At 44.1% G+C, this 21,865-nt stretch overlaps 1 protein-coding gene across 1 annotated transcript in view; it reads left to right on the top strand.

The window, feature by feature from the left end:
- Positions 1-21,865, top strand: part of LOC116982065 (acid-sensing ion channel 2-like) — a 441,144-nt gene that overhangs the window by 350,212 nt on the left and 69,067 nt on the right. Inside the window, exons 3-4 of the mRNA XM_033035350.1 lie at positions 1,574-1,701; positions 18,359-18,509. Coding sequence (XP_032891241.1) covers positions 1,574-1,701; positions 18,359-18,509 — 279 coding nt within the window. The remainder of the gene's footprint in view (positions 1-1,573; positions 1,702-18,358; positions 18,510-21,865) is intronic.

Below are 21,865 nucleotides of genomic sequence, written 5' to 3'. Positions count from 1 at the left end.
GAATGACAATAAAGGATCTATCTATCTATCTATCTATCTATCTATCTATCTATCTATCTACTGTCAAAGAAGGCAGTACTTGCAGTGGTCACAGTCTTTACTGTGGCTCAGGCACTCTGCAGCCATGGTGTGAAAGAATGATGAGAATAAATGATTAATAAGGTGCTTGGGATGCTGACCTAGCAGAGTGCTTTGTCCTGGAGGGTGTAGAGTTTCTCAAAAATTATTGGGGTCGGCACCTTTACTTTTTAGACTTGCAGAGGTGCAATGTGGAAACAGGCCCTTCGTCCCACCGAATCTGTGCTGACCAGTGATCACCCCATACTCTGGCACTATCCTACACACTAAGGGACAATTTACAATTTTGCAAAAGCCAATGAACATACGAACCTGTTGGTTTTTGGAGAGTGGGAGGAAACCAAAATATCCGGAAAAAACCCCATGCGGTCACAGGGAGAACGTACAAACTCTGTACAGACAGCACCCAAGGTCAGAATCAAACCCGGGTCTCTGGCGCTGTAAGACCGCTATGACACTGTGCGGCCAGTCATTAGAGATGCTTTATCCTGGAGGATGAGAGAGTTTCTAATATATTATTGGAGTCGTCATTGGAGAGTAGTGCATCACACTCACAACCTAATGATGGTGATGGTGATGGTGATGGATAAGCTTCTGGGAATCAGGAGCTGGTGCAATTGTTGCAGTCACTAACCTCAGCCTACTCTTATAATCAGAATATTGCAACAATACTATTAATGGCGGAAATTTGAATTACATGCAGTAACTTTTGGAAACTCTTTATAGGTTAGACAGTCTCTTTGGAGTGATAAACAAATGTAATGTTTCAGGTAACCAATGTTTCAGCTAGTCTAAAGTGTCTTCAATATGTGGTTTAGTTAATACTGATAATGATGTGAATGTCGTGAGCTGGTGGGTAGATTCTGTTTCACTACAATTGCCATGGTTTGAATTTTGTAACATAAAAATAATTTGCCATTATTTAGTCAAATCACAAAATTATCCTATGCGCAGGTATAAACTGTGCAATATTCGAAGAATATTGGAGATGGGCAAAAAAGCCAGCATGGACAAGGTGGGCAGAAGGGCCTATGTCTGTGTTGGATGGTTCTACAACTAGAACATATCGAACGGTACAGCACAGGAACAGGTCCTTCTGCCCACAATGTCTGGGCTGCACTTGATGCCAAGATAAACTAATCTCATCTGCCTGCACATGATCCTTATCCTCCCCTGCGTATTCATATGTCTATCTAATAGCCTCTTATTGTATCTTCCCCATCACCACCCCTGGCAGCATGTTCCAGGCATCCCACACCCTCAGTGCAAACAACGTAGCCTACACATCTCATTTAAACTTTGCTCCTCTGACATTTCCTGGGGAGCTGTGAAGGGAATTGAACATTTTTGGGAACACATCATGATAGAGGGGAAATTTACAGCTCTAATGGTTACACACAGGATACTATTCTGAGAAGCGTTTTTGTGTAACAGGTGTAAGATTGTTGTAAGTTCTAACTAAGTGCTCTCCTTGTTTCCTCTCTCTCTCTTACAGAAGACACAACGTTTGAGGCAGGGATAAGAGTACAGCTGCACACTCAGTCCGAGCCACCATTTGTACATGAGCTGGGATTTGGAGTTGCACCAGGATTCCAGACATTTGTTTCCACTCAAGAACAAAGGGTACCACACTTTTTCTGATATTCTCCTTCACCTTTCAATTCAATCTGTATGCTTCACCTGCCCAGGAACTCAAAATCCTGAAAACACTCCTCTGAGGAGACATCGTGGATTCATTTATTTTATCCCACAATGGCAGATGATCAGATGTAACACACCAACATGTAATGATACATACAAACGTTAAACCACATGATGATAGGAGCACGAGTCGATCATTCAACCTTTGGAAGACCAGTGTTCTTCTAAACTCTACTGAACATAGTTCCGGTCAAAGTTATGCCCCTGTCCCACTTAGGAAACCTGAATGGAAACCTCTGGAGACTTTGCGCCCCACCCAAGGTTTCCGTGCGGTTCCCGGAGGTTCCCGGAGGTTTTTGTCAGTCTCCCAACCTGCTTCCACTACCTGCAACCTCCGGCAACCAGCTGCAACCTCTGGGAACCGCACGGAAACCTTGGGTGGGGCGCAAAGTCTCCAAACGTTTCCGTTCAGGTTTCCTAAGTGGGACAGGGGCATTAACACAAAATGCTGGAGTAACTCAGCGAGTCAGCCAGCATCTCTGGCAAAAAGGAATGGGTGACGTTTCAGGTCGAGATCCTTCTTCAGACTGAAGCAGAGTCTCCACCCAAAACATCACCTATGCCTTTTCTTCTCAGATGCTGCCTGACCCGCTGAGTTACTCCAGCATTTTGTGTCCAACTTCGGTGCAAACCAGCATCTACAGTTCCTTCCTGCACATTAGTTCCAGTCAAAGCCAATCTCTAATAGAGCAGTTACATCATCCCAGATATTTGCTGACTTTTGCAGCATTCCTGTCATAGCAAGTATATTGTTTCTGACAAACAACTTTACACAATATTCCAGTTGTCTTGTCAGTGCCACTGTAATGCTGACCACCAGAGGTTTACACCCATCCCTAGTGTTACCTTCTCAAACTTGCTCCTGTCTAATGTGAAAAATACCTGATGTTGCTGTCTAATGTTTGTACTGGTTTGATTCAGGAACATAGTCTTTGGTGTGCCTGTATAATATTGCTATTTCTTTAACCATTCCCATATGATTATTAAATTTGTTTAACTGTTTTAAGTACCCCAATGAATATATAGCTATGTAAATACTAACTAGATTGTCCACTGCATTGAATCAGCCAAGCCAAACATAGACTTTATGAGAATTATAAATCTCAGTCTCCAGCACCATTACTACTTGTAGATGAGGAAAGCACAATCAAGAGCCAGAATCCATTAAATTAATGGATTAATAATTGAGCTGTTAATTGAAGTTGGCTAATTCTTTCAACAATAAATCCAGTATTCTACAATTGTTAACTAATAGCAGAATCCTTTGCAACAGGGGAGACTGTAGGAAATCCAATGACCATCATTCCCAAATGCAACTGGATCCCTCCATCAGTTTAAAACTACCTGAAGAAGAGTCTCAACCAGAACGATCACCTATCCATGTTCTCTGGGGATGCAGCCTGACCTACTGATCTACTCCTGCACTTTGTGACCTTTTGTGTTAGCTCAAAGTTAACTTTGAGTTTGATATAAATTCAAAGAACATACAGGAAGAAAATACACTTCAGCTTTCAACCTGACCTATTATACCTCTCAATTTAACACGGAATTACATGTTATATTGGCGTATTTAAGATTGGTTCTACTCACCACATTTTCTGCAACTCATTTGAAGTCTCAGATAAGATAGTTTAGTGAAATTTAGTAAATTTCTGAGGCACAACACAGTCAGATTATCATCATGACCTTGAAGCTGGAAAATTCTTGGTTCTTCAGGTTATCCTTTCCAGTACCGTAAATACTGCTCTTATCATTCTGTTGTGACTTTGAATGAGCTACACAGAGAGAGAACATGTAGATGTAATATTTAAGAAGGAACTTCAGATGATGGAATAATCAAAGGTAGATAAAAATGCTGGAGAAACTCAGCGGGCGAGGCAGCATCAATGGACCGATGGAATAGGTGCGGTTTCGGGTCAAGACCCTTCTTCTGACTGATGTGGGGGTGGTGGGGGCAGGAAGAAGAAAGGAAGAGGTGGAGACAGTGGGCCGTGGGAGAGCTGGGAAGAGGAGGGGAAAGAGGGAGAAAGAAAGGACTACCTGAAATTGAAGAAGTCAATATTCATACCGCTGGGGTGTAAACTACCCAAGCAAAATATGAGGTGCTGCTTCTCTAATTTATGTTGGGACTCTCTCTGGCCATGGAGGAGGCCCAGGACAGAAAGGTCGGATTCAGAATGGGAGGGGGAGTTGAAGTGCTGAGCCACCAGGCGATCAGGTTGGTTATTGCAAACTGAGCTAAGGTGTTGGGCGAAGCGATCGCCAAGCCTATGCTTGGTCTCACTGATGTAGAGCACCTGACACCTGGGGCAGCGGATACAATAGATGAGGTTGGGGGAGATGCAGGAGAACCTCTGCCGCATCTGGAAAGACTGCTTAGGTCCTTGGATAGAGTCAAGGGGAGAGGTAAAGTGACAAGTGTAGCATTTCCTGTGGTTGCAAGGGAAAGTGCCAGGGGAGGGGGTGGTTTGGGTGGGAAGAGACAAATTGACCAGGGAGTTACAGAGGGAGTGGTCTCTGCAGAAAGCTGAAAGGGGAGGAGATGGGAAGATGTGGCCAGTGGTGGGATACCGTTGGAGATGGCGAAAATGCCGGAGAATTACCTGTTGTATGTGACGGCTGGTAGGGTGGAAGGTGAGGACAAGGGGGACTCTGCCCTTGTTACGAGTGGGGGAATGGGGAGTGTGAGCAGAGTTATGGGGTATAGAAGAGACACTGGTGAGAGCCTCATCTAAAGTCGAAGAGGGGAACCCCGTTCCCTAAAGAATGAGGACATCTTCCTGGTTTGGAACACCTCATCCTGGGTGCAGATGCGGGATGGAGTCCTTACAGGAAGCAGGGTGGGAAGAAGTGTAGTCCAGATAGCCATGGGAGTCAGTGGGTTTATAGTAGAATATAGTAATGTAATAAGTCTTTAGGTAGCACAAGAAGCAGACATTCTGGAATTATCTCTCTGTGCACAAAATATATTGAGACCAGTCTGAAGAAGGGTCTCGACCCGAAATGCCACCCATTCCTTCTCTGCACATGCTGCTGGTCCAGCTGAGTTATTCCAGCTTTTTGTGTCTATCTTCGGTTTAAACCATCATCCGCAATTCCTTCATAATATTGAGATTTTACAATTCTTGAGCACAACAATAACAGCAGACGATTGAAGAGTTTCAAGTGCAACAATTCCATATACACTTCAACATATTAGGTACAGCAAATTAACTCCACAGAATAACATATTTACAATGGTTGCACAATGCAAGTTACAAGAACATCTCTGTATTTTCACACAACTTTGTTTCTGAATCTAGACACCCAAAGTCGTTGCCTTCATTCTTGGGCATTTGAGTTACCCAACAAAGCCATGATGCAATCACTATTGTTCTCTACTGTACACATGTAGAATTTCCATAGAGTATTCCTCATGCCAAATCTGCTCAAACCTTTAAGAAGGTCGAGGCATTGATGAGCTCATGTACATTGTCATCAATTCCCCCCAGATTCTACTACTCATTCACACTCTCAACTCTTTTTCCTATTTCTTATCTTTCAGTTACACATTCTGTTGTTTGGTCTTGTGAAAGTTTTTACATGCCTATTCCTCCTTTTATCATTTCCCCAGCTACTCAGTAGATTTTATAAAGTCCTGTCTTTGTTTTGTTGACTTGCCTGCCTTGCACCTGTGATTAAGAAATGGTTGTCATGATACAACCTCCGGGTAATTCTCCACAGGTACGACAGCACTTTCAGTTCATGCAGTTTGCCCTTAAATGCGTTATTTAACATAATGTATTTTAAATTTACATTTGCACATTTTGCACAATGTATTTATGTAAATTAAGTTTAATTTGCCCCCACTCTCTGCTGCTCTCATTTTATTTTATACAATTGTTTATTTCTCTTTCTGGGTGTGGTTACTTTAACATAGGGTGTGGAGTTAGATGTGGCCCTTGTGGCTAAGGGGATCAGAGGGTATGGAGAGAAGGCAGGTACGGGATACTGAGTTGGATGATCAGCCATGATCATATTGAATGGCGGTGCAGGCTCGAAGGGCCGAATGGCCTACTCCTGCACCTAATTTCTATGTTTCTATGTTTCTATCCTTCCTTTTCCTGTGGTGTTCAGAACACAATTAGCCTACCGTTCACTCTCTCATTCATCATGAGGTCTAGTTTTTTCCCCATTGAGTTTTCCCTTCTGACCCATTTACTCAGGTTGTCCTTGCTGTAGGAGCCATTTCTGTTTATTGTTGGCATATGATATTATTTTGCTTAGATATATCTTGCAGTATTATTTTGGACACTTTGGGGTGGTCATTAGATGCAAAGGGTGGTGTATATATAAGGGCCAAGGGGGACAGGAAGGGGCAGGCACAGGTAGGGAGCGCATACAGTTCTCAGCAGACCAGGGACAGAGCAACCAGCTACAACTTGCATGCAGAATTAGGAAAACCTGGTACATTCATCACTTTGTTTGTACAACTACTTCAATAAACAACCAACCAAACTGGAAATTATGACTGGAAGATCTGTTCTATTGGGTCTGCATAAGATCACCCCTACTGTACCTGTGTATTAATGGCAACTGGAAAAGAGGACTGGAAACGTTGAAAAATTGCCAATACACTTGAAACCACCCTGTTTATCCTTTCTGCTGGAGCTCTGGTACCAGCCTAGATCATATGGAACTTGGCCTGAATGTACACTAGACATGAAGGAAACACAGGTGCTGGAATCCTGACTCCATGTGCTGTGCAATGGAACCCCTCTTACCGCCATCTACCTTTCACTCAGGTGATCACATCCCTAATTTTCTTATCACATCATTCTTTACATAGGGCTCAAAAAGTAATCACAAACTTACAAAGCTTGAAGCCCCATTATTTATCTTAATGTCAATCATACAGCACTTTCCAGATAGGACCTCTTGCCTCCATTTTCCTAGCTTTTGGTCCCAATGGAAGACAAGTGGACCATCCCACCTCACTCCTCACCTTTGGAACCTTTTCATTCCTCGCAAATGAGATTCTCAATCCTGCTTTCAAAGGATGTTACCTGTTCCCCTATATAGTAAATTATCTGCAGTTACCATGTACCGTTTTCCCTCATCTCCAAATTTTGGGCAACTTCCAGCTCCAGGGTGTGATAGTTAACATTCTAGCTATCCTTTGGCAGTCCTACCCTTCTCCACCAAAGGAGCAAGTACCTGTTACCTGTTGGATTTAGACTTTGGAGATACAGTGTGGATCTCCTTTGGCCCACCGGGTCCACACCAACCAGCGATCACACCATTTACTGGGGTGGGAGATTGCAACCTTCATGTGGTCCACCCTGTTTCGACGAATGCAATCAACCTGGTGTGCACAATCAAATAGGATCAAATAGAACAAGTTGTTCTACAACTTTAGGCTGTGCACGCCATACGCAAGAAGAAGACACCATTTACTAACACTGTTCTACACAATAGGGACAATTTACAATTTACAAAAGCCAATTAACTTACAAACCTGTACGTCTTTAGAGGGAGGAAATCGGAGAACCGAGAGTAAACCCATGCATTCACAGGGAGAACGTGCAAACTCTGTTTAGTCAGGATAGAACCTGGGTCTCTGGAGTTTCTAGGCAGCAATACCACTGTGCCACTGTGAGAGCGACTGTGATCCTGTTCTCCACGAACAAAACAATCAAGACACATGTGTGAGGTTCTGTTAGAGGTCATAGTAGTTTGTACATCTTAGTGTGGACCAGATAATGTGTTAGCTCTTTAACCATATAACAATTACAGCACGGAAACAGGCAATCTCGGCCCTTCTAGTCCGTGCTGAACACTTATTCTCCCCTAGTCCCATCTACCTGCACTCAGACCATAACCCTCCATTCCTTTCCCGTCCATATACCTATCCAATTTATTTTTAAATGATAAAATCGAACCTGCCTCCACCACTTCCACTGGAAGCTCATTCCACACAGCTACCACTCTCTGAGTAAAGAAGTTCCCCCTCATGTTACCCCTAAACTTCTGTCCCTTAATTCTCAAGTCATGTCCTCTTTAAGTTGCACCTTCTTGGGGAAGTCTAATTGGTGACACTGTGAGTATGTAAGACTTACTTTTTTTCAGACCAGTGGGATGGAAAATCTCACTTCAGATGGATTGATCACTTTGCAATGCTGCTCGCTTCACTAATTTGCAACTCTAAAGCACAGGTCAAAAGTTTTAAATACGTCTGGCTGAAGGTGACATGAACTGTTACATGAATTGGAGGTAGCTGTGCACTTCCAGCACCAACTACAGCAGTTTCCCCTTCTGATTAATATTTTAACTTCACATTCCACTTAAGAAGCACTCCATTTCAGAACACTTCCCTGTCAAGTGAAAATTCATGGAAGCTATACAAAACGAAAACTCTCGCACCCTTGAGAAAGGATGAAAAAGTGTAATTTATTGTCCAGATAGTTAATGTACCACGGCATAAGTCTTTATTACACTTAAGGTCCTGTCCCACTGAAGGGCGATTTTTTTGGGCGACTTGCCGGCACCCGTCATCAAGAGCGGAACTCGCTATCAAAACATGGAGGGGACCGGGGGACACAATTTTTTGACATGCGCACACTCACACACACACACACGCGCGAGGCTTCGGAGGCTCAATCCAGCGCTAAATGCAGTTCAACTCTGCCTGTCTCACCGGATTAACTACAGCCCTGTCTGGACTGATGGGACACCAGTGCTGCTTCTCTGTGCTGGCCATATTTCCCGCAAGTCCAGGGAGGGCTGTAGGTTCACCTGGTGGGACAGGCAGAGTTGAGCTGGGTTTTGCGCTGCTTCTCTGCGCTGGCTGTGGGCCTGGGGGCACTGCTCGCGTCTGACTCCCGACCTCTCTGGCCACGCGTGGGAGAGGGGGCACTCGGGACAGCGCCGGAGAGCAGGCCGGGATCGATCCTGGCTGTGGATGAGGCGCAGGTCTGTGCCACGTCTCCCTCCTCCAATCACCGCACTCTATCCTCAGTCCCACCCCCCCATTCCTCCCTCCGCCAATCATCGCGCTGAATCATCATGTCCCGCCCCCATTGCCTGCTGACCGACGTCTCTCTCATCCACTCAGCGCCCTCGATCATCACTCCCACCACCACTGTCTCGCGGAAAGCAGAGATTTCACCCGGTTTTAAAATCTGGATCACAAAAACTTGGGGGGCGTTGTCCCCCACGGGGGGGTGGGGGGGGGGGGGGAAGGGTGGGGGCGTGTCCCCTCTGGCACCCCCGGGTTTTCCGCCCCTGCCTGTCAGTCACGCAGGATTAGGATTCTCAGAATTAATGCACTTCCAGATCAAAATAACATAACGTGAATCTCTCCAGAGAACTTGAAGATAGAATTCGGCCAATGGTTGAATTCTATGGTACACATAAATTCAACTTCAAACAATAATTTATTTCTGATTGTTTAGTTTTAGTTTGGAGATACAGCATGGAAACAGGCCCTCTGGCTAACTGAGGGTACACTGACTATAGATCACCTTTGCACACTAGTTCTGTGTCAGTTCTATGTCAGTTTTACGAACAAGGCCAGAACTGTTTTTTTACACTCGTTAGTTTGTTTTAGTTTAGAGATACCGCATGGAAACAGGCCCTTTGACTCACCGAGTCCCTGCTGACCATTGATCACCTGTTCAAACTAGTTCAATGCCATTGCATTTCCTACAGACTAGAGGGCAATTTGCAAAAATGTCAATTATCTCACAAATCCCCATCTGAGTAACTCAGTGGATCTGGCATGCTGCCGCATTTTGTGTCTATCTTTGGTATAAATCAGCACCTGAAGTTCCTTTTTATTACCCTTTTGGGATATGGGAGGAAACCTGAGTTCCCAGAAGAAACCCACGCAGTTATAGGAAGAAAGGGCAAAAGCCACCACAGACAGCATCCGTGGTTGGGATCGTGCCCAGGTCAGTTGCTGGGAGGCAGCAACTCTACCAGCTGCGCCAATGTGCTTTAGTTAGCTTCCTGCTTTGAAATTCTCCTTTTTACCTCAGAGCAGTTTCTAAAATGAAGGCGAGGCGGAGAATCTGCAGTGTTTGTTCATCAGCCAGGGATCAGATGGCCTTGCACATCGATCAATAAAATTGTCTAGTTAGTGTTATTAAAATGGGAGTCTTTCAGGGTGAGTTCCACAAGCAGAACTCAACTGCAATGAGAATGTACATTGCAGAACAGCAACATAAATATCTGATGAAGGGTCTCAACCCTCTATTCCTCTACTCCAGAGATGCTGCCTGACCTGCTGAGTTACTCCAGCATTTTGTGTCGATCTTTGATATAAACCAGCATCTGCGGTACCTTCTAACACAGCAGCATCAATTAATTCATTTGCAAAATTACTGGTTTAAATTTCCATTATTTGAGCAGTTGAGAAGCCTTATCTCTGCAATCAGTGATGAGGCTGCAAAGGTTAATGAATAATGAGGTATTCAAACTGAAAAATTAGTAGATTAGCATTTACAAGGATGTATAAAAAATGAAAATCGAGCTAATGTAATCTAATCTAAGTGCAGTAAGTGTTTTGACTGTGAATTATACCCTTTAGTGTCACCTGAGCACATGATCAACAAACCTTTCCATGATAATAAATATCATGAGATATATTAGTGGACTATTCATTTAAACATAAAAAAAGAGTGTGGGCAATGCATGGAAGAATTAATGGTACAAATTCCCTGGGACATATAGACTCGTAGTCAAACAGTGTGGAGACAGGGCCTTTGGCCTAACTTGCCCACATCGACCAACATGTCACATCTACACTAGTCCCACTTGCCTGCATTTGGTCCATATCCCAACAGTATAAACTTGTCCTCTCCATGTGCCTGTCTAATTGCTTCTTAAACCAATCTTAGTTTAGAGAAACCTTACTTTCAATCTGAAGAATGACCCCGACCCGAAATATCACCTGTCCTTTTTCTCCAGAGATGCTGTCTGACCTCGCTGAGTTACGCCAGCACTTTGTGTCTGTCTCTGAAACCCATCAGCTTTGATGTTTTATCTCATGTCCCGTAACCACCAATGAAATCAATAGGATCACAGATCCTAAGTGTAGAATGACAGACACAATTCAGCAGCATAAATCCTGGCAAATCTCAGCAAGATTAAATGTTCTGAATCCGTCCGTCAATTCCGAATCTCCATATTATATGGAGGTGCACAAAATCATAAGGGGAAAAAGATAGGGGGAATTAACAGAGTCAGGGTACCCTGGAGTCCCAGGGTAGGGGAGTCAATAACCTGGGGACATAGATTTAAGATGAGAGGGGAAAGATGTAATAGGAACCCGAAGGGCAACTTTTTCACACAGTGAGTGGTGGGTATATGGAATGAGCTGCCAGACGAGGTAGTTGAGGCAGGTACTGTGACAGCGTTTAATGACATTTGGACAGCTACATGGATAGGAAAGGTTTTGAGGGACACTCAACATCTCTGGAGAAAAGGAATAGGCGACGTTTCAGGTCGAGGCCCTTCTTCAGTCTGAAGAAGGGTCTCGATCCGAAACGTCACCTATTCCTTTTCTCCAGAGATGCTGCCTGACCCACTGAGTTGCTCCAGCATTTTGTGCCTATCTTCGGTGTAAACCAGCATCTGCAGTTCCTTCCGACACACAATGTTTAGAGGGATATGGGCCAAACACAGACAGGTGGGACTAGCATAGATGGGGCATGGCGGTTGGCAAGGACAGGTTGGACCATGGCTAGAGAAGCCAGTATATTGTATCTGCATGTCACGTTACAAAAAAGGACTGCTTATCAATAAACTCACAGGTTGCACGTAATAAAAATAACCCATTAGAGAGGCTCAAAATTCTCCCAATGATTCACAATCAGCATGTGGTCTCAATTAGAACCACATGTGAAAGACTAATAAAATGATCAAACATTGCGTGGAAAATATGAAATCGAATTTGAACTAATATTCCACAGATGAAAAGACTAAGAAAGCTGCATTTTTTAATTTTGGCTTTCATAATTTCACAGTGTCTCAGTGTTGTGATTTAGACAGAATTAGCCAATTTTCACTCCACATTTTGCAAATATAAAAAGAGTAAAAATTAGTCATGACGATTGACGGTAAATGTTACGGGGCTTTCCCACTGTACAAGCTAATTCAAGAGTTCTCCCGAGTTTCCCCTGATTCGAACTTGGAGAATTACGGTAATAGCCGCTCATAGGTATTCAGGGCTCTCTTGGACATTTTTCAACATGTTGAAAAATCTTCACGAGTCTTCACGAGCTTATCGCGTTTCCCGAGTACCTGCCATTAGCGTTACGAGCAGCTAAGAGATGTCCCGAGCTCCAACGTACCCGCTACGTACATTCTACGTGCTTACCACGAGTTTGATTTTTTTTTAAATTCGGGAGAGCTCTTGAATTACCTCGTACAGTGGGTCAGGCCCTTTAACCAGAACACTAGGGGGCTCATCTTAGATCACGGAACACAGAACAACACATCACAAGAACTGGCCCTTTGGCCCACAAAGCCCATGCCGAACATGCCAAAGTTTAATAAAGACTTTGTTTTAGTCAAAACTGACGTGTCACAGTATTAATTGTGTATAACAACAGAGAAGTTATTAAAATATGAAATATGAGAGGCACAGTCAGAACCAGGATGGCAAGATCTAATACTAGAGGGTATAGTTTTAAAGTGAGGGGGCAAAGTTTAAAGGAGATATGCGGGGCCATTTTTTTTTACACAGAGGTCGGTGAGTGCCTGGAATGCACTGGCAGGAGTGGTGGTTGGGGCTGATACAATAGTGGCATTTAAGAAGCTCGTGGATAGGCACATGGATATGTAGGGAATGGAGGGATATGGATTATGTGCAGGTAGATAAGCAATGGTCTTATGGACATTGTGGGCTGAATGGCCTTATCTTGTGCTGTATTGTTCTATGTCCAAAGAAGAATACTAAGGCAAGCAACCAGATAGATTAGCTTGGTTGATTCTGTTTCAGAAATAACAGCAGATGAAGTGTAAGCTTCTTCGTGGTAGTTTATTAATGCCCAGCAAGCCTCCAGGATGTTGTAGTATTAACGTTCTACACAACAGATTCCAATTAGATGATACCAGATTGGCTTGGTGCGTTACAGCAGGAAACCTGAGGCCTGAGCTGCGTTTCGCTGGGGTGGCACTGTCTTCTCCAAATTCAATTATTTGTGCCAAATGCCAGGTTACCTCACTCTACCTTATGGTGTCACATCGGTAGAGTTGCTGCCTTATAGCGCTTGCAGCACCTGAGACCCGGGTTCAATCTCGACTACGGGTGCTGTCTGTATGGAGTTCGTACGTTCTCCCCATGACCTGTGTGGGTTTTCTCCGAGATCTTCAGTTTCCTCCCACATTTTGAAGTATGTAGGTTAATTGGCTTGGTAAATGTAAAAATTGTCACTAGTGTGTGTAGGGTAGTGGTAATGTCCAGGGATCGCTGCTGGTCAGCGCGGACCCGATGGGCCGAAGGGCCTGTTTCCGCGCTGTATCTCTGAAACTAAAACTAAAACCTGAGGCTGAAGTGAGCGTGGTCTAAACACTTTGATTGGATTATATGAGGCAGGATAAACTACTGTGATGAACTTGAAAAAGCTATATGCAAGTACTTCAGTGAAAATGGCCAGGGGAAGTCCAGAAAATCTGCACCAGACATTGTAATCCTTTTAGTCTGAGCACCATTGCATGTATTTTATACACATCTGGGGGGAAGCGAACACACACGAGAAAGAAGGCAAATAGGATAACATACTCTTTATTAAAATAAAATTGAAACATCTCTCTTTGTTTGGTTGTTTCTTTTGTACCTCTGGTTTATTGGTCTGGTCTGCTGAGTCCTTCCATATCGAAGATTAATCTTACGACAGTCCAGTTTTAATCCATTCTAGACACACAGCATTGAGGGTTCCATGGGCCAGAAGTGAATTTCATTGACACCTTCTGGGAGAATCATTGATGCAGAAATTCCAACATTGTTACATGAAGTTTGCATTCAATATAAATGATGCAATAAATTCCATCCTGAGAGTAATGTCCGTGCCTCTGTTTGAACTGGTGTCGTTATTGCAATGCTTGAGGAGGTGACGACGGTAATATCTGTTTAAGTGTTTGACTGAGAATTCGATAGCGCAGTGGAGCTCAGCGTATATACTTTTAGTTTAGTTTAGTTTAATAAATATTGTCGTGTGTACCGAGCCACAGTGAAATGCATTTGTCGCATGCTAATCAGTCAGTGGAAATACTATACATGATTACAATCGGGTCATCCACAGTGTGCAGAGTGATGATAAAGGGAATAATGTTTAGTGGAAGATAAAGTCCAATGAAGTCCGAGTAAAGATAGTCCGAGGGTCTCCAATGAGGTAGATAGTAGTTCAAGACCACTCTGTAGTTGTTGTTAGGATGGTTCAGTTGACTGATAACAGCTGGGGAAAAAACTGTCCCTGAATCTGGAGGTGTGCGCTTTCACACTTCTGCACACCTAGCCTGATGGGAGAGGGAAGAAGAGGGAATGAACTAGGAGAGACTCAGCCTTGATTTTGCTGCTGACCTTGCTGAGGCAGCTTGAAGTGTAAGTGGAGTCAATGGTTGGTTATAAAAATCCAATGATGTGTCAGGAAAATATGTGGAAAGAAGCTCCAGAGAGGAACGGCTTAGAATGATACAGGCCAATCGCAGGCAGGAGGGACTAGTGTAGATGGGGCATTTTGGTCGGTATGGGCAAATTGGGCTGTAAGACCTGCTCCTGTGCTGGAGGACTAAATGAATCTCTATGACTCATGGCTGTTCCTGCGTGTTTCAGGAACTCAGACCAAAGGCATAACTGTATGTGACTGCATATTAACGAATAATGTCCAGGATAGTGAAAAGTGACGCATAGTTGCCGTAACTCTTTGGAGTGGAGTACCAGCCTCCATCCCATTCTGTATGGAATCTGGCCTCTACAGATATCAGAACAATGTTGCTGTTGTACTCCTGAATTCAACACCTCTGCAGTGGTTCCCTGTCCTCTCTCATATCGCCCCTCCCAGCATACGCAGAAGGGAGAGGATGTTGAAAGATTGGTGCACCATCGAGGCTAACCCTGACCTTCCCATCCATGCTGACTTGAACAACCTGCCCAACATGCGCCTGAAGTCCCGCATACCCTTCTGGTCTTCCGTTAAATTCCTGGAAGACTTTGACTCCAAGAATGTGTGGAGCAGAGCCTGGAAAGATGCCAACACCAACAACAGAGAGGTCATCAGAGGCCCCACAGTGAAACCACCGGGTTTTGACCTCCATCGCAGGCAATGGCTAACCTTGAACAGAATCCGCACCCTCCATGCAAGAACAGCCCATCGCCTGCATAAGTGGGGGATGACAGACAGCCTTGCTTGACATCCAGACCAGACCATCCCACCCATTGTGAATGACTGCTCACTGAGGCTTTTCCCTGGGGGCATCAAAGCCATTCACCCAGTAACTGATGCTGTCCTGGCCTGGATGTCTACCCTTGATCTACGACTTTAGGTTGTGCATGCCATACGCAAGAAGAAGACTCCTGAATTTTACAGATTGGTACTAAGCACACAAACTTCTTGATTAGTAAGGGCGTCAAAGGTTATGGGGAGAAGGCAGGAGAATGGGGTTGACAGGGGGAAATAGATCAGTCATGATTGAATGGTGGAGTAGACTCAAGCCCCTGTCCCACTATGCGAGTTTACCTAAGAGCTCTCCCGAGTTTTAAAAAAAATCAAACTCGTGGTATGTTCATCACGAGTATTTTTTTACTCTTGGACATTTTTCAACGTGTTCACGAGTTACCGCATTTCCTGAGTACCTGCCGTAAGCATTACGAGCCGCTACGAGACAACCACGGGCTCCTACGTACACGCTACGTACCCGCTACGTACATTCTCCGAGTTCGAATCAGAGGAAAATGCGGGAGAACAATTGAATTACCTCGTACAGTGGGACTGGGCCTTCAGTCAGCTGAATGGTCTGATTTTCCTCCTTTGTCTTATGGTCATCCAAGACCCTGAAAAGTGCAGCTAATACGTCAAGTCCGTTCCACACAAACGACACTTGGAGCTCCATTTCCCAATATATTTTATCCCCAAACTAATTAAATCCTTTGGAATTACCAAAAAAAACAATGTTTTACAAGGAAAAAATAATCAGGAAAATTCCCCTCCAAACCCTCCAGCAATTAAAACCAATTAAACGAATCACATCCGCCTTCATTAGTTGTTAATCTATTTATGTCTCATATAATGCAGACTCTGCTCCAACAAGGGATCAATTTAAAGCATTTTGCTTTGCAAGGTACAGATGAGTGATCCATCTCCCAGAAGTCCAGTTAGTTTGCAAATAAAGGCAGTGCTATTGGTACTTTTCCAGCTGGTAGCCCTGATGCATTTTCCCTCAGCTCACTATACTCACTCTTTTCACACAGTGACTAGCTTGATATTTAGCTTTCCTTTGCAGTTCTCCATGAAGTGTATGCTGGTTGGTGATTATCTGGCAGTGTGATTCAAAGCTGGACAGCCCTGGCTTTCTGCATGGTACAGATCCACCAGAGCCTTTCTGGTTGATCCGTTTTTGCCGGACCAACAGAGGTCACGGCCTTGGGGGGACCAAGGCACAAGCCTGCAAAGTCTGCCCGTGGAAGTCGGCTATGGGAACGGATCTGCCGGCTCCAGCTGAGTCAGAGTTCCAGTGTCTCAGCCGCAGGTGGCAAATTCGACCCGTCGATCGGCCGGGTGAAGTACTGATGAGGTAGTGATTGACGGCCACACCTGGCCAAGGCACTATATTTTTTGGGGGGCATCCGGGGAGGATTTTATCCAAAACTAACCGGAAAATTGATGGTGTACTTGTATTATAATTTGAAATACTATTATATTCATTGGGAACACCTAAGCCGATATTTTATATAAGTAATGTTTCACCGTAGAGCCATAACCTCCATTTTCTTACAAAGCATGTTTAACCAAAGATTATGTTTGATTTTGGCACATAATGTTTAAGTTTGCAAGTTCCAGCAGTGAATTTCATTGTCAATTGGGAGAAAATCATTGATATAGAAAACGTGATTTTATAATGTGAAGTTCACATTAAATATGAATAGCGTAAAAATCTATCATGAGAGATATTTGGACATTTTAACTATGATTGTCAGAAGTTTTCATGTATCAGTGTGAATCGGTGAATTGGCATGTCAATTGTGGTAATAAGTGAGCAAAGAAGAATGTCCTGATTTTCCCCTCCTCTCTTCCAGCTTCCCCCCCCCCCCCCCCCAACCCCCCCCCCCCCCCCACCCCTTCCCCCGGCAATCAACGTGAAGAAGGGTCCTGACTTGATCTGTCACCTATCCATGTTTGCTAGATTTGCTGCCTGACCCAGCAGCTGGATTTACTCCAGAATGTTGTGTCTTGTTCTGATTATAAACATGGAAATGCTGGAATTTCTATCCAGTAGTGATTTATACAGATTGCCAGATTGCACAATTCTTGTTCTAATTACATAGACACATAGAAATTGGAGGGCATTCGGCCCTTCAAGCCAGCACCACAATTCATTATGATCTTCTTCTTCAGAGCTGAACACACTTCTCAGCACAATGGTGTCTGTCCTGTCGCTTCTTATGCTTCTTGTGCGTGGTGGTGGAAAGATTGGTTGAAACAGGACCGCGACGTGATCGCTCTTTCCTTGATCCCAATTCAATATGATCATGGCTGATCATCCAAAATCAGTTCCCCGTTCCGGTTTCTCCCCATATCCCATGATTCCGTTAGCCCTAAGAGCTATATCTAACTCTCTCAACAATACAACAATTTTTTGTTAAAAATTAAAGACGTAAAGCTGTGAAGTTAAACAATATAAAATATTTGGTCATGTACATGAATTGGAAAAGTTAAGATTGATATGTGGTTGGACTCAGCATACTCTGAGTGACCTTTGCTTTTTTTTACTGATACAGTGTGGGAACATGCCCTTCATCCCACAGAGACCACGCCGACCAGCGATCACCCGTACACTAACTCTACCCAACGCACTGGGGCAATTTAAAGAAGCCAACTAACCTACAAACCTGCACATCTTTGGAATGTAGGAGGAATCCGGAGCAATCCCATTGGGAAAACATACAGACTCCGTACAGACAGCACCCGTAGTCGGGACCGAACCCAGGTCTCCGGTGTTGTAAGGCAGCAACTCTACCGCTGCGCCACTCTGCCGCCCCTCCTGAATAAGCTAACCCTTTCTCTGAGACTGTGGCCCTGGTTTAAAACGCCTCCATCAGGGGAAGCCTAACCTCCCTGGAGCCTAAAAAGAACTGTTGTCATGTTAGCATTTAATTTCATCTGCTGCATTTCAATGGTTCAATGGTGCAAAACTTACTTTAAGCATCCTCTCTCCAAGTAAACCAAAATTTACAACCTTGTTGAATTTTATAGCAAATAAACGGGTTCGATAGCAAATAAACTGTGCATAAACTATCCGTGTTGAATATAGTATTATTGAAATGCCTCGCAATGAAGTTTAATGCGCTATTTGATGTGTGCATTGTTGCTGCTTTCAGCTGATATACCTGCCGCCGCCCTGGGGAGACTGCCAATCTGCAGCTGTCAACACAGACTTCTTCTCCAGCTACAGTATCACGGCCTGCAGGATCGACTGTGAAACCAGGTACCTGGTGGAGAACTGCAACTGTCGGATGGTACACATGCCGGGTGAGTATGTAACCTTCTGCAGTACTGATATCTGTGGGCAAGGTGGAGAGGATTTGCAACGATTGCTTCCATTAGGGCAGCTTTTTTCGAGTTAAGAGGTACAGCCTGGACGCAGGCCCTTCGGCCCACCGAGTCCACGCCGACCAGCGATCACCCGTTCACACTAGTTCTATGTTATCCCACTTTCTCATCCACTCCCTACACACCAGGGGAAATTCTACAGAGGCCAATTAACCTACAAACCCGTCTTTGGAGTGTGGGAGGAAACCGGAGCCCCCGGAGGAAACCCACCCGGTTACAGGGAGAATGTATGGATTCCATACTGACAGTGGACTCTGGTCTCAGGTGTGTGAGGCAGTGAATCTACCGCTGTGAAACTATGCTGCACTTTAAAAAAAATCATTCTGTAGGCCTCTGACAGATCCCCATTTGGCCTCTTCTATGCAAGGAAAACAAAGGCAACATACCAGCCTCTCCTCATAATTGAAACGCTCCATCCCCATGTAACATCCGCTCCCACTTCTCCAATCACATCCCACAGTCTGTCAACCAGAAGTTGTCCAGCTGTGGCCAAACCAATGTTTTATAAAGTTGTGTCATAATCCCCCTGATGTATGACCCACTAGTGAAGGGAAATATTGCACATGTCTGCGTAGTTACCTTTACGATCTGCACTGCTACTTGCAGAGATTCTTGGATTTGACTTAACACACCCAAAGACTCAGTAATTCATTCAGCGAGTGAAGAGGAAAAAGATGCACGTCGCTGTTTCAGGTCCAGACCCTGCATCAGGACCTTGAGATTTGTTATCAAAACTGCTAAAGAGCTTGCCTTTTCTTCAGTTCTCTATTGCACCCACCTGCTGCCTTCTTATTCTTTTTACTATCTTTCGACATCCAGGCTTCCTGGCACTTGCTGTGCAGACCGTTCATCTTTACTGGAACATGGTGACCCTGAACTCTCGTTATATCACCTCTGTATGCCTTCATTTGTCCGATGTTGAGCTACCTGCAAATAGCTGCTTCCAGTCTTTTGCTGCTGGGTTTTGTCGTAAGACATTGACCTTGATCTTCCCACAGTTTAGTAGCTTCTGTTTCAACTCATCCTTATCCCTCTCCGTAATTACATAGCAACTCTCCCACTAACACTTCAATCACTTGCCTGGGCTGTATTCCCCAAGAGTAGGTCCAGCACTGACCATTCTCTCGTCAGGCCATCTACTTATGGCTCAAAAAGCTCTCTTGATGCAATTCCAGAATTCCACCCCTCTACGCCTTTATCTTTAATGTCCTCAGCGTTTCTTGGTGCTCTGAACCGGCCCTGCTGAGTCTCCACGTCCCCCCACCCCCATGAACTGTATACACGCACATCGACCCGGCACATACATATTTGCACTTTAGACTGTTTTACTGTTTTAAAAAATATATAAATCATGTTTCTCGGGGTATCTAAATTGTATTAGTTGTTCAAGTTATGACTATCGGATGGAAGCCGCATACCAAATCTCGTTGCACCATGTGCAATGACAAAAAAAGATATTATTATTATTATTATTATTATTATTATTATTATTATTATTATTATTATTATTATTATTATTATTATTATTATTATTACAAGTCTATTGTTTGGTACTGAACAAGCTCAATGGTGTCCATGGCGTAAAACAAAAGGCTGCAGGTTCTCACTAGGTCAAGCTGTATCTGTGGAGGGAAAGGACAGGCGATGTTTTAGGTCGTTCCCCTTCTTCAGACTGATGGAGTAAAGGGCCTGTCCCACTTGGGCGTCATTTGCGCGTCACGAAGATTTTGTACATCCCAAAATCCTGGGGCGCCGGGCGTGACCACACGTCACCACGCACTATGCGCAGGTCGTGCATCGTGATGCGTAAATGATGTCGCGTAAATGACGCGCAAATGACGCCCATGTGGGACAGGCCCTTAAGAGGGAAACAGCTGGCAAAGAGAGGTGGGAATGGGGCAAAGTCTAGTAAGTGATAGGTGGAGACAGTCAGAGGAGGGAGGCGATTCGTACATGAGTGAAGGAAGTGACAAAGGCTAGAAGCGAAAAGGAGACAAAAGGATGGCAGATAAGGAAAGAAGAGGAGGAATGAATTGTAAAGCTGGAGAGAGGGATATGGGTAGAAGGGGGCAGGGGAGAGGGGAAAGAGGGAGGATAAAGGAGAAATCTGGGACTCAGGATGGGAGAAGAGTGTCCGGAGGAGGAGAAGCCACCTGTATCCATTGCACCTGAGATAGAGAATTATAACAGTTCATAATCCGCAGAATGAAGAAGTCCCTCTTCATCTCAATCTTAAATGCCTAATCTTAGTCCGAGCTCTCTGAGAATTTTTAAGTTTCAATAAGGTTACCTGTCACTCTTCTAAACACTCTTCTAAACACTCCTGACTACAGACCTGTAATACTTCAATCCATTGAAGACTGTTTCCTTGTCCCAAAAACCCATTAGTAAATGTGTAGGACTGGACTATAGAATCTGGTTTACACCAGAGATAGACACAAAATGCTGGAGTAACTCAGCGGGTCAGGCAACATCTCTGGAGAAAAGGAATATGTGATGTTTCAGGTCGAGACGCTTCATCAGACTCAACTGGGTCTAGGTCACCAGAATGATGAAGGGTCTCGACCCGAAACGTCACCTATTCCTTTTCTCCAGAGATGCTGCCTGACCCGCTGATTTACACCAGCATTATGTGTCTATAATCAATTACAAAAGTTTGCATTTTACTGCCTCCAAGATCTTTTGTGTGCAAGATTGGTCCTTTATGGGCCTAAAATTTCTGGCCGTCAATTGAGTTCATTCCTAATATATGCTTAGATTAATTGAGACTGGATCCTCTAATATTCCTGGAGCTCAAAGAATTCTGACTATGTAGTTTACAGTGTGTGCGTTGTAAGTGTCCACCAAGCTTCACTGTGAGTTAAACCCAAAAGAACAGTTAAAATGCTGATGGCAAGTACTAGCAACAGTGTAGGAAAAGGCGTGAAGCCAAGCCTTACTGTATCATTTAAGAGAAAAATTGATACATTTTGAAATATTGCAGTGCAGAACTACAAGGGGAACAGAGTTAGAGGATTAGTTTTGGATAATCTAACATACTGTCAGAACAGGCATGATCATTGGACACCATGCTTTGGAATTTCTTTTAGTTTTAGAGATACAGTGTGTGAACTACTCCCTTCGGCCCATTGAGCCCACACCGACCATCGATCACCTGCTCACTAGTTCTATGTTATTCCACTTTCACACCCTACACATTAGGGGCAATTTACGGAACCCAATTAATCTACAAACCATTACATCTTTAGAATGTGGGAGGAAACTGGAGCACCCGG

The sequence above is a fragment of the Amblyraja radiata genome, chromosome 16, assembly GCF_010909765.2.
Source record: "Amblyraja radiata isolate CabotCenter1 chromosome 16, sAmbRad1.1.pri, whole genome shotgun sequence".
NCBI classification, from domain to species: domain Eukaryota; kingdom Metazoa; phylum Chordata; class Chondrichthyes; order Rajiformes; family Rajidae; genus Amblyraja; species Amblyraja radiata.
Note: the sequence above shows the minus strand (reverse complement) of the source record. Positions and strands in the feature narration are given on the sequence as shown.